Raw genomic sequence first — 15,426 nt, 5'->3', positions numbered from 1 at the left:
CAGCAGATCAGGAGACAGTGCAGGGCAGAAGGTCGAGCAGGTGAGCTGCTTTCACCAGAGAGAGAGAGAGTAGGGAGATAGAGGGATAGAGCCACCATCCGTTAGTGGCCATTTTCGATGACTTCATTCGGTGTTGCTGCTGCTGCTGCTGCTGCCTCTGCCTCTACCGCTGGCGTTTCACCTTTCTCCCCCCTGAGCGTAACATGTGCATCCGTCAGATACCCGCACTGCCTCAGTGCCTCACTACCTCACTGCCTGTGTATAAAACCCATAAAATATGTGCACGTCAACGCGCTTCGTGCTGCCTTTTGTGCAGCCATTATTAAATTTCTGATTGTGGCTTTCTACTCACATGTCTTTTTCTCTTCGCACTGTCTGTCCGGCTGTGGACTGTGGAGTGGAGTGGACTGGCAACCAGCGGACGGACCAACGGACCGGTTCAACTTGTTATCTCGCCTGTTCCCCTCGGATGGCTAATCGAGCAGCCCAGCGCAGCGCTCAGGCTTGGCCTGTGGTGGGGTCTCCGACGGAGAACTGTTTATTTTCTCCCAATTTCTGTGCTGCAGTGGATATGAGAGGAGAGAATGCATCGAAAATATGAAATTAATTGAGCAAAGCGAAAGAGTTAAAGTTAAATCTAGAGCAGATCCCTTAGAACGGAGACTTTAGTCGTATTCGCACAAGGAGCCCTTGGGAATTTACAATCTTAATTCCAATTTTTGTGTCCACTAATGAACGAACACGTCCCATTGTTTGCCAGTTATGTGGCTTCGTTCCTTCTACTCTGTTTCCCTTAGGAGCATGTCTGTGCACCCAAATGAAAATTAGCTGAAGTCCCAGCCATGTTAGTCATCCGAAATTCCATGAAAACAGAGACACAGACATGTTTAGTGGGGCGGGGGCTGTCGGACATTTTTAGGCATATCACGTAGGGCATTCAGAGCTCCGAGGTCTGCTGCAGGGTTCAGGCTCAGCGCGGGTCTCTGTCCAGCTCTGGGCAACCTGCAGCTGACATTAATAAAACCTTGAATTTATAATTCAATTAATAATGTCATTGGTGCAGCGCATCGGAGAATAGTCCCCTGCGGAGTGGCTGCAGATGCAGACGGTGCCTGGCCTGCCTACACGGCCATACCTTTGTCTCCACTCGATGGCTGGCAGAATGTATCTATAGATACAACCATTCTATACTCAAGAAACGGAAAAGCGAAGGCTGTCGGATGGCAGGGTGTTGGTTGGGCGGAGGATTTTAGAGCAAGGAGTGTGGGGCGGAAGCACGGGCACAAAGTAAATTGAGAACTCATTGAGTGCAGGCAACGACCCAAGAGGGATCGATATTCCTCAACACAAACAAATACGCCAAGCAGACTGCCACCCCCCAACCCACAGACCAAACCCCAACCCCATCAACATGCGGGCGGGTGTTTTTCCCCCCTCTGTTGTACGAGTATGTGAGTTTGTGTTTGTGTACAGCCACCGACAACGTCAGCAAAAGTGTTTTCAAACTCGGCTGCCCTCCCCTCCCCACCCCGCCGTCCAGTATACTTTTTGGGGTGGTTCGTGCTCGTGTGCCGCCCTAAAGCGTTGTATCCTCTCCTTTCTCACTCTCTCTCTCTCGCTCTCTCTCTCTTTCTACATTTTTCTTTTTATCCTTGAATGCTTTTGACTTTGCTTATCGCGACTGCCTGCCTTTTGCGGGGGTGGCTTTTCGCCAGCTCTGGCCTCCGGCGGCGTCATCGGAAGGGATGCGTGGGTGGCAGCCAGGGTTGCCAGGCCAAGCCACAGAGAGCGGCCTTTGATATATCCAAACTGAAATTAACCTTTGGCAGTACGGGAACGGGCAAGGGCTGCGCGCACGCTATTTGAATAAATATTTTGCTGACTTTGGCAGGCAGGAGGCGGTTGGGTTGGGTGGGGTTGGGCAGGAGTCTGGTACAGGGGTGCTTTTTAGCCAAGTAACTATTCTATGTGGAAATTATGCTTATGTAAATGAGCCAGCTCTGGCCGCCTTTGTGCTGTCTCCTTAAGCACAGAAGATAAATGAAGGAGACCCCAGAAAATTCCCAGAAGAAACTGACAATGTAACCAACTTACCATCCCCCCGCCCGGCTGGATGTCAATATGAAGACGATCCAGAGAGTGGGGGAAGAGAGTGAAGGGAACATGGAATAGGGAGAAACGAAATTGATGATTTCACTTATTTTTCATGCCTGCGCCTCGGCTTAGCGTAAGGCAGAACCCGGGGGCGGCTTAGCTGGGCCTGGGATAGATTTCCCAATTCAATTTCGCTGAAAACTGTAAAGTTGTAAATAGATTGTCCACCAATCCGTTGGGGAATTTGCATATGAATACACGGGACTCTGAAACGGATTCTGATTCTGTTTTATTCTCATTCTGATTCCACTTCCGACCAGCGCAATTTTCCTGAGCAGGAATCTCCGCTTGGGTTGTGTGTCCTTTTGGCTCTATGACAATTAATCTCACATAAAATTCAGCTCTGCATTCGGCTGCTCGTCTTTTATCACACGCGGAGATGCCGATGCCGATGCCGTAGCATAAGTATGTGGGGATGGATGCGAGTGTATGGGGATGGGGATGAGGATGAGCTGAGACGCCATGAAATGGCCTAACGACACCATAACTCTCGTCGTGTTTGCTGGAATTTTAACTGGTGGCCAATTTAATGCCCATAAACATGGTATTAACACCTTATTGGAGTGGACTGGACTGGAGTGGTGATGAGTGGAGTGGGGCAGAGCAATTAACACATTGGCCCACTGGTCATAAAGCAAGTCAAACAACGAGACAGGTCGATGAGTGGCCAAGGTGCCAGTCAATGATTCAAATGGAACCGAATTGCAAATCAATTAGATATAATTCATTTACCTAGAAAAAATGTGGATGGGCCGCCATTGCCACTGTCCCGAAGGTCGTTTCCTGTCATCGGGAACGATGCATGAATACGTTGTCCGTACTGCACTGAAAGGTGAAAGTAATGCTCGAATTTGTGACCCAATAAGCAGCTCCCTCACAGTCTTTATATTGCTCCATTCACACCAGCTGAGCCCAGCAACTGAAACAGACTTGGGTCTTGACACGGCGCTTCCTAGTTGCTGTCGAGTTAATTTCGAACATAAAACCACCACTCCGTCAGACCTGCATGTCTCCAGTCCGCTCTACACATATGTATACATATAAGTATTTATGTACATTTGTAGCTACCATTTCGTTCCATTCTGAAGCAGCTCGGATTGCTGCTGCCGAATCCCCATAAAGTGGCCAAAAGTGTTGCTTTAATTTCAGGGTGTTTATTTTACTTTTATTGCAATATATAATGCAATCTACATACAATTTCACTCACCACATACAACTCACTCAAAGAGTTGTGTCTGTCGGTCGGTCTGCCCCTCTGCTTGTCGTAAAACGCTTTGCTGGCAATAAAAGGCAGTTAACTAGTTAGATTTATTGTACTAAAATATGGCTTAAGTACAACACATCCAACAACAGACACGGCACTTTCTCAGGTACTTAAACGAGTATGAATGGGAGCCACAATAAACGATGAACAATAAACGGGCCACTGTATTGTGTACATAGTATTAATGTACATATTTATGTATCTTTGCTAACATTGACATGCGCTTCAACTTCTTTGCATTTTACATAGCACAGCCCAAGGGCAGTGGGAGCTCTGCAGAATAGTGCTGATGGATCACACCTTCCAGCAGTACTTAACCTGCCTAAAGCTCGACTGCACACCTCGACCTTGGCCCCTTTTAAAGGGGCAAATCATCTTGACAGGTTTGGCGCTCAGATCAGCCACCTTTGAGCTCCAAAGTGTTCTGCGGCGCTTGGTCAGCGGGATCAAGTTGGAGTGAGTTTTTATAGGCCTAGAACCATAAAGCTCTAGCTGCCTTACGTAATTTACTCACCGATGCATTCCATTCTGTGTGGGACGTACATATGTACATAGTTGAATGTACAGCCATAGAGGTGTGTGCCAGAGTGATACTTTGAGATGTCTAACGGACAACCAACCATCCATGTGATGGCATATCCATAATTTACGGGTTGTACACACATTCTCGGATGTGGCAACTATCTTGTTGTACAAATTCCCATTGGCAGGGAGCAGCGTTAGATGATCTGCGACTGCACAATCAATTACATGTCCTGCAGACAAAGGGCTCTGTCATTTTGTGTACATAATTACACAAAGCCATTTCCAATCATAAATTGTGGCACAATGGCAGCGGGACAGAGGATGTTGCCAAAAATGGAAAGGCAACAAATGTTGAGCAAACAAAGGGAGAAATGTCGTAAAGTGAGACGACCCTGTCGTGGAGCAGGGAAGATCACTCTTGGCAAGGAGCAAGGGGCGGTGGCCATGTTGAGGCGACGCGACTGTTTCTCGTGTATCTCACGGATGGCGGTGGCAAGCAGGCAAGCAGGCATCAGCAGGCATCTGACATCTCTCCACAAAATGTCTCGCATGGAAGCTGTCAGCACGATATTTCATTTGCTGCCTGCTCTGCTTGCTGCTCCCTCCCTATCCGTGCTGGTTCTTTGTTCTAAATATGGCTCGTCGAGTGTGTGTCTGTGTGCATTTTGTATCTTTAAGTCGAATGATTCTGGCGGCTGTTGCCCAATTTCTTGCTGGCTTGCTCTTTTCGTAGGAATCCAACAGCAGCAAGGCAAAGCAAAGGCCAGGGCACAGAACACGTTTTCATGATCTGTTGAAAACAGGAATGAGAGAACTTGTTTGCTGGCCTCCATCTCGGCATCCATCCCAGCCTCTGGAAAAGCAGAAAAACGTTCCATCGCCCGTTCTGTGGAGGCCCAGTCTGAGCTTAGATTTTCCATTTCGACAGAATCGGAGTCTCCTATCTCTGATTCGTTTTGGGTTACCTCCGCGACTGCCGCTCTTTACACGGAAAACGGTCCAGTCCAAAGGGTTCCGAGAATATAGAAATTCAAGGCAATTAAAGGCTCGGCGCGGTGGAGAGTCGTATCATAATTAGCTGGGAGAAAGATCATTAAAGATCGCACGGCGGCACCGTACCCCCGCGAGGGAGAGGTGCTCCAATGAGCTTGGCTGTGTCTAATTGGATAACATGAATTTCATTTTATCTCATTTAATTCGTCCGCAGCATCGAGACCCCGAGACAGAGGAGAATCCGGCAACCCGAAATTCTGTCTGGCTGTTTGTTTGATTCTTTTTTTTATGGTGGCAGTGGCCACCGGACAGAGCCAATGAACTTCTCTCTCACCATATTTCTTTCTCCTCTTTGGACACATTGCATGTGAATTTGTTTGGAATGATTATATTTTGTGGTAGGTTTATTGTTGTCTGAATTTAAATTTCGGCTCGACCTGGGACTGGGACTGAAATTTGGATTGGGACTGGGGAAGACTTCACATAATGAAGCCATAAGCCGCCATCGCGACCATAAACCTATTTGAATATTAATTTTGTTAATTAACTTATTCAAATTTGGGAATCGTTAAAAATGGAAGACATTCTTTTTATGGCGCTGCTCTTTTCCTCCGGAGACAGAACACAAGAAAAAGAAACACTGAAAGACTTTGTGTTGGTGACAAAAATACAAATTACTCACGATTATTGTGACACCCATCAAACGAATCTTCCCACGATTCAGCTGGGATCTCTTCGATTCCAGAACAATTTTCTGATAGCTGATGCTAGATCTTCAAATAGGACATATCTGTGTACAACTGTATGTACATTCATATTAGCAGCCGGACCGAGTCGGCAGCGTTCCCAAGTGGGTGCCGATCATTTGCTTTGATCGGAACTCCTGAGCGACACATGGAGCCCGCCGAAAGGCAGTTGGGCATGAAAATACAAATGGTCGTGTGTAGGAATTGACTTTGACCCTGATACCGCCTTCGGGAAATCAGTGAGAGGCAGCAGAGCAGCAGCATGTTGCACCATGCAAATGCGAAACGAGGAAACAAATTTTACGACGTGTTTGACGGCTGTCCGTCGTTATTGCCTTGTCTGCTTGACTCAACCCCGGCCCGTTCTCGTTCCCGTTCCCGTTGCCGCTCCCGGCGCTCACTTCCGTGCTGGCACTGCGGGGAATCGCAGTAAGTGCGCGCGGCATCCTTCATCCTCCATCCGGTTCTTGCTGCCGACTGCACCCTGAATTTTTCTGTTCTTTGGTTGGCTGCTGAGTTGCCTTGCATCATTACCTGAGCGGTGTCAAATGCAAACAAGACGTTTGCGCCGGCCATAAAGGAGAAAGATGACGACAGCTCGAGCTGGCACTTCCTCCTTGCAGGACAGCCGCTTAAGGGAAAATGGCCAACCCTGAGCGCCTCTAACAGATAGCTTCACTCGTAGGAAAATGCCATCATATGACCTGTTTTCATATGGAATTTTATATCCAAGAAATTCAGCTAATTAGGGCCAAGGGTCCAATCATTATAGTAGTTATAATTTAATACAAAACTTGTAGTCTAAGATACTTTTGATATAGATATTGGTATTCGTATGTTTCCGTACATAATTCCTTATTCCCATTGCAGTTTTTACTAACAGCCACGCCAAAGCGTTCAGAAACGGACAAGTAAAGCTACACCCGGAGCCCAGTCTCCGCTGCACACACGAAACGCAGAAACAACACAAGTCCCAGCGGTGGCGTCCGGCCATAACCATCTCGTTGCGCCGACAGCGGCGAATATCTCACCCTCCAGCGGCAATTCCCATCCAACAGGTAAGAATGTACATTAAACATAAATATGTAACCCTGTTTCCATTTCCCCATCCTGTATACCTAAAATATCTTAGTCAAACCTAGTAAACAGGGGAGTCTATATAGCTAGTTAGTCCTTCCCTCTGCTGCTATCGAGGTTAGACTCTCGGACTTCAAGCTATTGGAATGGGATACAATTCAGAGATATTGGCATTGCGTAGAAGGTTCCCTTTTAAAATTGTTATTCAAATGAATTTGTTATTCCCTCTCTAAGATCGGTTGTAAAGTCAACCCCTTCTCGAGTAATTGTTGCCGAAGTAGTAACCGAGATGGGCTGAGAGTCGTCCTCAAATGGTCTCCGGGCACTTGCATCCTTTTTATGATTTGTTAACATTTCCCTGCCATTGTCCCAGTGCTTGTCCCATCCCTTTTGCAATGGAAATGGCCATAAAATTCCCATAATTGTCCACTGCAGCGTTAAGTTTGGACTGAATTGGGACAGGGCACCCGTAGATACAGCCGCATCGGGGTTGATTGCAATTGCGATCTCAATTTGGCTGCTGTCATAATTTTCCGACTGAGCCAGCGCACGCATTTGTTTGCTTTGCTCATTATCATTAATTAGCGCGAAGGAAAAGTTTCAGAACTAGAACTAGAACTCGAACCCAAACCCCACCCCTCCCTGTTCACACCCATGGAATAGTATTCTTAAATGGAAATGGAAATAGCTGCTGCTGCTCTTGGAGCGGCCCCAAGTCTCAATCGATAAAAACCAAAAAAACAACATCGCGAGCCAACAACAACTAACTACAGCACATTTACAATGTATTTGCCCCGACCCCTGCGGACAAATGTGTGCCATAGATGGCGCTGCGGTTCGTTATATGCTATATTCAAATCAGCCCCCAAGCAGCCGAGAGAACGGAGATGGTGGAGAGCGAGCGGCAGAGTGCCAGAGTGGCAGGCAGCAAAGAGCAAGGCAAGGGCATGCACACGTACACTGTACGTGTGCCGTGGTGCAGTGTGCGTGCGTGTGTGTGTGCTGGCATGCGTGTGCCCGCTCGGCCGCCAGGCACCTGCTGAGCTCTGAGTAGTGTGGATATCAGACTCGTTCCGTTCTCGCTGCTGCTGGGGTCCCAGATCCAATGCTCTCTTCGACGCGCACCCACACAGCGGCAGCGTTGGATCCACACACACGCTGTACACACTGTACGTGTGCATAATGCGCGAGAAGAGAGCGCAGAACAGCAACCAAACCACCACCACCGCCAGCGCCACCGTCAGCGCCTGCGCCTGCGCGGACTCTCTTGCACGACACGGCACGGCACGGACGGCCGGCTGTGCGGAGCGAGCGCCTTTGTGTTCGCATCTTGACTTTTCTGACTCTGACTCTGCCTCTGACTCTTACGGCTCGCCAACGTCACCCGGTCACGAGAGAGGGAGAGAGTCGAAGTGAGACAAGACGAGTCTCCACCACTGCTGCTGCTGCCGTCGCGGCGCGTCGCTGCTGCTGTTTCTGGTTCTGTAGCCGCTGTGGCCGCTGCTGCTGTCGCAGACGTCGTCGCATTGTAAATTTGTGCTTCGCTGTGTTCGGTTGGAAGGCGTGCGGGCGTCCAAGCAACAACAACTACAACTACAACTTCAAAGAGCGACAGCAACAGCAACAGCGAAGCAGCCACAGAGGAGGACGGACCTGGACTTGGGTGTTTCGTATTCCAATTCGTATTCGTTCTCGTAGTCATATTCGTATTTGGTTCCCATTCAGTTCTGAGTGCTGTGCTCGCGCGACTCGAAAATAAGTTCAGCGTTCTGGAATTCGTACATTGCAAAACGGAAAATAAAATCGAAAATCGAATATCTGGATCGCAGATAGCAGATCTCAATCACAAATGGACCGAGCGCGAAACAGCAGCGATGGGAATAAAAAATAGAAACATTTTGGTTAACTGTTGCAAGCGCTGTGTTTAATTGTTTGTTTTGGTCGTAAAATTGGATTTTATGACCGACAGCATAAAAAGCCAGCCCAAACAGTACGCAATGGAAATGAGTCCGCGATTTGTGCCGGCATAAAACTATCACAACACCAACAGCTGAAATTGTCCACAATAATAAACTGTAAAATATTTATTTAACTGAAAGACAAAAGCCGGACGATAAGTGAAAAGTGCCCTACAAAATCGGAAAATAACTGCAACCGACTGATTTTGGAGAATCCAATTTGAAAATACTGCTCCGTTTTTTGAGCACCATGAACACCCTGTGCACTCCACTCCCCGTGTCTCTTTGACTTTCGATCGAAGCAACTTCCGCCCCCTGCCCCGTGCCCCGTGCCCAACGCAATACGTGACTGTGACTCTGACGTCGACTCTCTTCGACCCGCTCTTTACTAAGGACGCGCGCGTGTGTGCGTGTCGAGTGCGTGCATGAGTCGCGTCTCGTCTGTGTGTGTGTTTGTTAGTGTGCGTGTGCCGTGCGGTGCGGTTAAACTATTGGAAAACGGTTTGATTGCGAATCAAAATCGAATCGCACCGAACTGAATCGAATCAAATTGAGAGTGTAAATACATCGATTAAAAATAACTCAACAGTGCAACGTGGAAGAGAGAGAAGAAAGAGATAGAGACATTTTGGGCCTTGGGTCGGTGGGTCGAGTCGATCGCACCACAACACCCAAAAGCCGCACCGCCGACTGAAGCCCCATCCACACACGTTCCGTGTGTGCTTTGTGATTTTCGCTGCAACCGCTTGACTGAAACGCGTCCAAGATAACCATAAATATTCCACCCCTCCCCCAAACCCCAACCATCCCGCTGGCGTGCGCTCTCTACGACCCCCACGATGTCTCGGCAGTCGGGTCGCACGCCGCTGCCGGGGCGTGGTGGGGGCATCACACACACCCTCACCCACACGCCCACGCCCACCCGCATCCGCTACCGCATCCTGCCATGCAGCACCACCATCAGCAACAGCAGCAGCAGCAGCAACAACACCAGCATCAGCAGCAGCAGCAGCAACAACAACAGCAACAGCAGCAGCACCTGCAGGAGCAGGAGCAGTTGCAACAGTCCTCTCAGCATCTGCATCAACTGCATCACCATGCGCACCACCACCTGCCTCAGCCCCAGCCTCTGCACACCGCCAGTCTCCATCAGAGCGCGCATCCCCACCTGCAGCAGCAGCACTCGGTTGTGTCCTCTGCGTCGGTTGCGTTGTCCACTCCATCCTCAGTGCTCCAGCAGCAGCAGCAGACTACGCCCACCACACATTCCACGCCCACACATGCCGTCATGTACGAGGATCCCCCACCTGTGCCAATCGTCGCCGTGCAGCAGCAGTCGGCTCTCCAGCATCTTCCCGCACCCCAGCAGCAGCAACAACAACAGCACCAGCAGCAGCAACAACAGCAACAACAGCAGCAGCAGCAACAACAACAACAACAGTTGGCAACAACACCGGTGGCTGTCGCTCTCAGCCCTGCCCAGACACCCACTGGATCCTCCGCCCAACAGCAGCAACAGCCACAACAGCATCTCACATCTCCCCACCACCAACAAATGCCCCAGCAGCAGCAGCAACAGCAGACCCCGAATAGCGTACCCAGTGGCGCCTCGTCAGGGCTCCAACAGCAGCAACAGCAGCAACAAAATTCTGCGGTCGCATCTGGCCAGGCCCAAATTGTGGCGCCGAGCACGGCGAGCGTTTCTCCCTCCAGTGTTAGTTCCCAGAAAGAAGGTGAGCAGAGCCAGACCCTATCCTTCTAAAGCTTCTGTCCAGAGTTCTAGTCCAAATATCTAGCTTCCCGAACGTTGCATCTGGGTTTTCAGAATTTTCAATGCCCGATTTCCCTAATGAAGTCATTATATGCGTCCCCGACTCGTAGTCGATAAGAGGGCCACCATTGACCTGTGATATGGGTGGTCTTATTTGTACAGACTGCGATTGAATTCAATTTTACACGCGATAGCTGGCATGAGTTCTTCCAAGTACATACATACATACATACCCAAAAACTTTAAACATACATTTTCTATGGGATAATTATATAAATCTCAATAGGAAAATCAATAATTACATAATATATTGGGAAAAAAATATCACAAAAGTATCGTACTTAAATATTTTGATAGACAAACTATAAAATATTTTTGAGTATAATTCGTAATAGATTGTGTGAAATGGGGTTAAGGGATCTAGTAATCCAAGAATCCCCATGTGCAATATCAAATGTGTCCCACTTGGGAGTATGTAAATATTGAAGAATTGAATAAAACGTAATTTAATTGAATTTTCTTGCTCTGTTTTCAGACATCAACATGTCCATCCAATTAGCGCCACTTCATATACCCGCAATCAGGCCTGGGCCCGGCTTCGAGACGGATGCCTCGGTGGCTGTTAAGCGGCACGCGGCCCCCTGGCCCTACAATGACGACGGCTTCAACCAGTACCACGCCTCTGCCTCACAATACTATATGGAACAGCGCGACCGCAAGCCGATGTTCCCCTACTACCCAGATACCCAGTTTCAGGTGAGTGCTCGAGGTCGAGCGCGACTGCTGCCGCACTGCCAAGCTCCGGCACTGCGTCAATCGTCTCGTAAACAACCCATTGCCAATTTCTTATCGTCGCTTTTCCTCCCATCCTCCCATGCCGTGCACCCTACTGCAGCCGTACTGGGCCAACTACCGTGATCAGCCGACCTCCGCCGCAGCAGCGGCCTACATGAGCGCCACCGACGACCGCCATGTGACGGTGAGCGCGGCGGCAGCGGCGCGACAGTCGGTGGAGGGAACCTCGCAGTCCAGCTACGAAACGCCCACCTACTCCTCCCCAGGGGGACTGCGCGGCTACCCGGGCGAGGCGTACTCCAGCACAGGTATGTACTACGCTGCCATATCCAAATGCACACAGATTTTTCACGTTCCACGTTCTCGTTGTTGTCGCAGTCGCAGTCGCTTTTGGAATAGCAAATTGCGAAACTGCAAGTTTGCCGTTCAATTAGCACACTGCAAAATGCCTCATAAATTAATGCCGACTGTTTGGACTGTTGCGTTACGCCTCAAAGTGGGTGTGAAAGCCGGAGGAACGTAGGAGTTATGCTGGAGGAGCATGCCCCAAAGGCATGACTACGAACAGTGTTTGTGCTTGATGATCATAGATCCCTCATTAATCAACTCTGTACACCTCACCTCTTGGGGTGCTCTTTCATTTTGCCTGATGTTTACCTTTCCTTTTCACACCTACAAGGGTATCCTTAGCAATTCCCAATCAAAGTTTAAATAGATTTGAAATAGTTCATAATATTCTCTCATAATTCTCTCCCACACATCGATCAAGTATTTGAATAGCGCCACTGATCTGCTTCATTTGAGTACTCAATGAGCAGGAACGAATGCATTCATTAACCATTCGGGTGTGAATGGGCCTCTTGCCAATGCGGCTCGACGAACTCGCTCTCCGTACCGCATCAATTAAGGGACCATAAACACTGAATTGAATAATTTTGTATTACGCTAATTGCTAAACAATTCCCCTAATTGCTCTATAAACTTAACGATCTGATATGGCAACAACGACGACCGAAACTGTTGGACCACCCGCACCCAGTCAATGAAAGAAATATTGAATGAATTTGTTGTCTGCTTATTCCCTAGGAGCCTCCGGAGGTCTGTCGGTGGGTGCTGTGGGTCCTTGCACGCCCACCAATCCGCTTCACGAGTGGACCGGCGCGGTGTCGGTGCGGAAAAAGCGAAAGCCCTACTCGAAGTTCCAGACGCTGGAGCTGGAGAAGGAGTTCCTGTTCAATGCATACGTGTCCAAGCAGAAGCGCTGGGAGCTGGCCAGAAACTTGCAGTTGACCGAGCGTCAGGTGAGTGGAGCAGTCAGAGAGGGGGAGAGGGTCGAATACTTATTCATTGGACTCTGTGGCTCTTTGTTTGCAGGTCAAGATATGGTTCCAGAATCGACGCATGAAGAACAAGAAGAACTCGCAGCGGCAGGCTAATCAGCAGAACAACAACAACAACTCCAGCAGCAATCACAACCACTCCCAGACGGCTCAGCAGCACCACAACAACCATCACCTGAATCTGGGTCTGAGCATGGGCCACCATGCCACCAAGATGCACCAGTGACCTTTGGACAACAGCAGCGCCAGCACCATGGGCTTCCCCACCTACTAGCAGTTAGCCAACCCGAATCCGAACCCTCACATGAACCCCAACCCGAACCCGGCTCCCGAACCGAACGCCCATCTAATCAAGAACGAGCTGGCCTTGGACTTTCCATGCTAGCCGAAAGACTCGAACCAGCTCTGTGGCAATTCGGTCAAATGTACAAAACACCTGAGCTGTTTTAAGCCAGGGTATCAGGGGAGGTGAAGGAACGGGACGGGAAGCGATCTGGGTCTGGGTATGGAGAAGGAGAAGGAGAAGGAGAAGGTAGCCATGGAATGAGCTGGCGTCGCTGTTAACCAAAGCAGAGCGGCCCCGAGGAGACGATAAGATAATACCTTAAATAAAATGCATATAATTTATAAGTCAGTTCTTAGAGATCGATTAACGAGCAGACACAACTGGCAAGAACGACACAACCATTCAGAACAGATACCCATTTGCAGATAGACGATAATGGCAGCTTAGTTCAGTAGTTGAATATATGTATGTATGTAGTAATGTATGAGGAAGCAGAAAAGGATAAACTTCAAATTGCAATTTGCATGAAAATATATGTATGTATGTATATGTATATCTATGAAGGCTCTCATTAACCTAAGCGGGCATTATGAATTTTCAGAACTATAAATATGAATATACTTAAACATCAGTGAATATTAACCGTATAAATTATGAATAACAAGCGTTCGAGTAGTAGATTTTACCATATTTATCTTTGTAAGTGCAGCTAGATTGCAGCTAAATTAGGTTGAGCACATCGTAGACCCAGAAAATGTTCTTGAAACAACAACAACAAATTGTTTAACAATTGTCAGTCGCCTCACCCATCACCCCATCACACCCGCACACACACACACACACACTCTAACACTTGCCCACACCCAGATGGATATTGCCACAATTTAGGATCAATTTTGTCGTGTAATGTTCGTTGTGTCGTGTCCTTTGATACCTTCTAAGTTCCTGTATATAAACTAAGACATTGGGCCGCAGAAAACACTTGAGAACCACTCTATGGAAAGCATACACAAGAATATATTAATAATGATGTATAATGAAATTTCGATTCGAATTCGATTTTAGCAAATGGTAGCCTCGTAAGATTTCGATGTGTGCATGTTTACTCCATAGTTAAAGTCGCTTTCGATCTAACGTAACTTTAAAACAAACAAAAACTACTCGTAAAGCTAAAGCTAAAGAAACAAAAAATTGAAACTTAAGAGAAAAGAAGAATACATTTAACTGAAGTAAGCAAGTGTGACGGAGGAGGCCAGCGCCCACCTAGTGTGGGGGAGAAAGTGTGAGCACAGGCAGGAGCGGAGATAGGCTGAGGGGCGCAGTTGAGGAGGAAGTAAATAAGCATACCGTAACAGCTACTTATATAACTTAATATACATAGTACATACTATAATACACGTACATATGCACACATATATTTTCATGTGTACCGACTCCGCTTGATCCTGATATTAAGTCTAAGTTTAGTTGTGTTGTGTAATTATCGATTTTTGTTAATGTTTTGCCCCGAGCATTATATTATTATGCTTAACCTAAACCTATACCTATATCGATACCGATACCTTTACCTTTACCTTTGCCCTGACCTTTATCTACGCCTCTCATCAGATACATGTGTATGTATAATTATGCCTATACATACTTGATGGAGATGTGATTTCACACACTGCTTTATATTCATGTTCTTGTATTATTATTTCGAAGCCCTCGTTAAGTTGTAGTCTAAAGTCGGTTATGTTTATGATTATGTTCGATTATAGTTTGTTTAGTGAATTTTAATCTAGCATTAGCAATTCTCTTTTTTAAAAAGTTAATTATTGTGAATAAAATACAACAAGTTGCAAAAGTGCAAAATATACACAAACGATTCAAAAGTATCTCAACCATGCCGAAATATTGTACTTATCCGCATTACCCAATTTCGTTTTCATGATTTTTACTGATTTCTTCATCTGCTCTCTTATGTTTTTCCACTTGTGTTTCGGTAAGTACACCGCAGAGGACCTCGGCCTCCAACCGGGGGATGTTGCCGCATCGAGAACAACCTCTCAGCATCGAATTTATTCATAGACATCATACTCTTACAAGTACAGAATTCAGATAGAACTACGTACTGCACACGAGTAGCTCAGTCCAAATTCGGCACACCCTTAGTCAAGAATGCCACAAGAAGCTTGCTGCCTCGGCAACCCACCTTAGAACGTTTTCTTTCCTTTATGTTCTTCACTTTCTTTCTCTTTGTGTTCATTTTCCTCTGTTTCACTGAGTTTTCCCTACACTGTTGTTTCTCTTTCCGCTTTTGGTAACTTAATAAATACAGCGCTTAAATAAAATAAAACTAGAATTAATAGTCTTGTTTTCAAATATGTCATAAGATTAAATAAATTATTATGTAACTGTGTTTCCTGAACTCTTTCTATTGGATGAATATAATTGAAACAGATCGTGGATCACGGATTATATCAAGCAAAAATTGTGCGCAGCTCATCTCTAAATTGCCATCTGAAAAAATGGATA

The 15,426-nt window shown here is 47.3% G+C and overlaps 1 protein-coding gene across 1 annotated transcript; it reads left to right on the top strand.

Moving 5' to 3' along the window:
- Positions 1–8,276: 8,276 nt before the first annotated feature.
- Positions 8,277–14,064, top strand: LOC117585236 (homeobox protein abdominal-B). Its single transcript, XM_034274636.1, has 5 exons — positions 8,277–10,450; positions 11,024–11,244; positions 11,384–11,591; positions 12,370–12,584; positions 12,658–14,064. Exons 1-5 carry the CDS (start codon positions 9,664–9,666, stop codon positions 12,847–12,849), a joined length of 1,623 nt encoding a protein of 540 aa, XP_034130527.1. The 5' UTR covers positions 8,277–9,663; the 3' UTR covers positions 12,850–14,064.
- Positions 14,065–15,426: the final 1,362 nt, after the last annotated feature.

This window comes from Drosophila guanche, unplaced genomic scaffold (assembly GCF_900245975.1).
Source record: "Drosophila guanche unplaced genomic scaffold, DGUA_6, whole genome shotgun sequence".
Taxonomy (NCBI): Eukaryota; Metazoa; Arthropoda; class Insecta; order Diptera; family Drosophilidae; genus Drosophila; species Drosophila guanche.
Note: the sequence above shows the minus strand (reverse complement) of the source record. Positions and strands in the feature narration are given on the sequence as shown.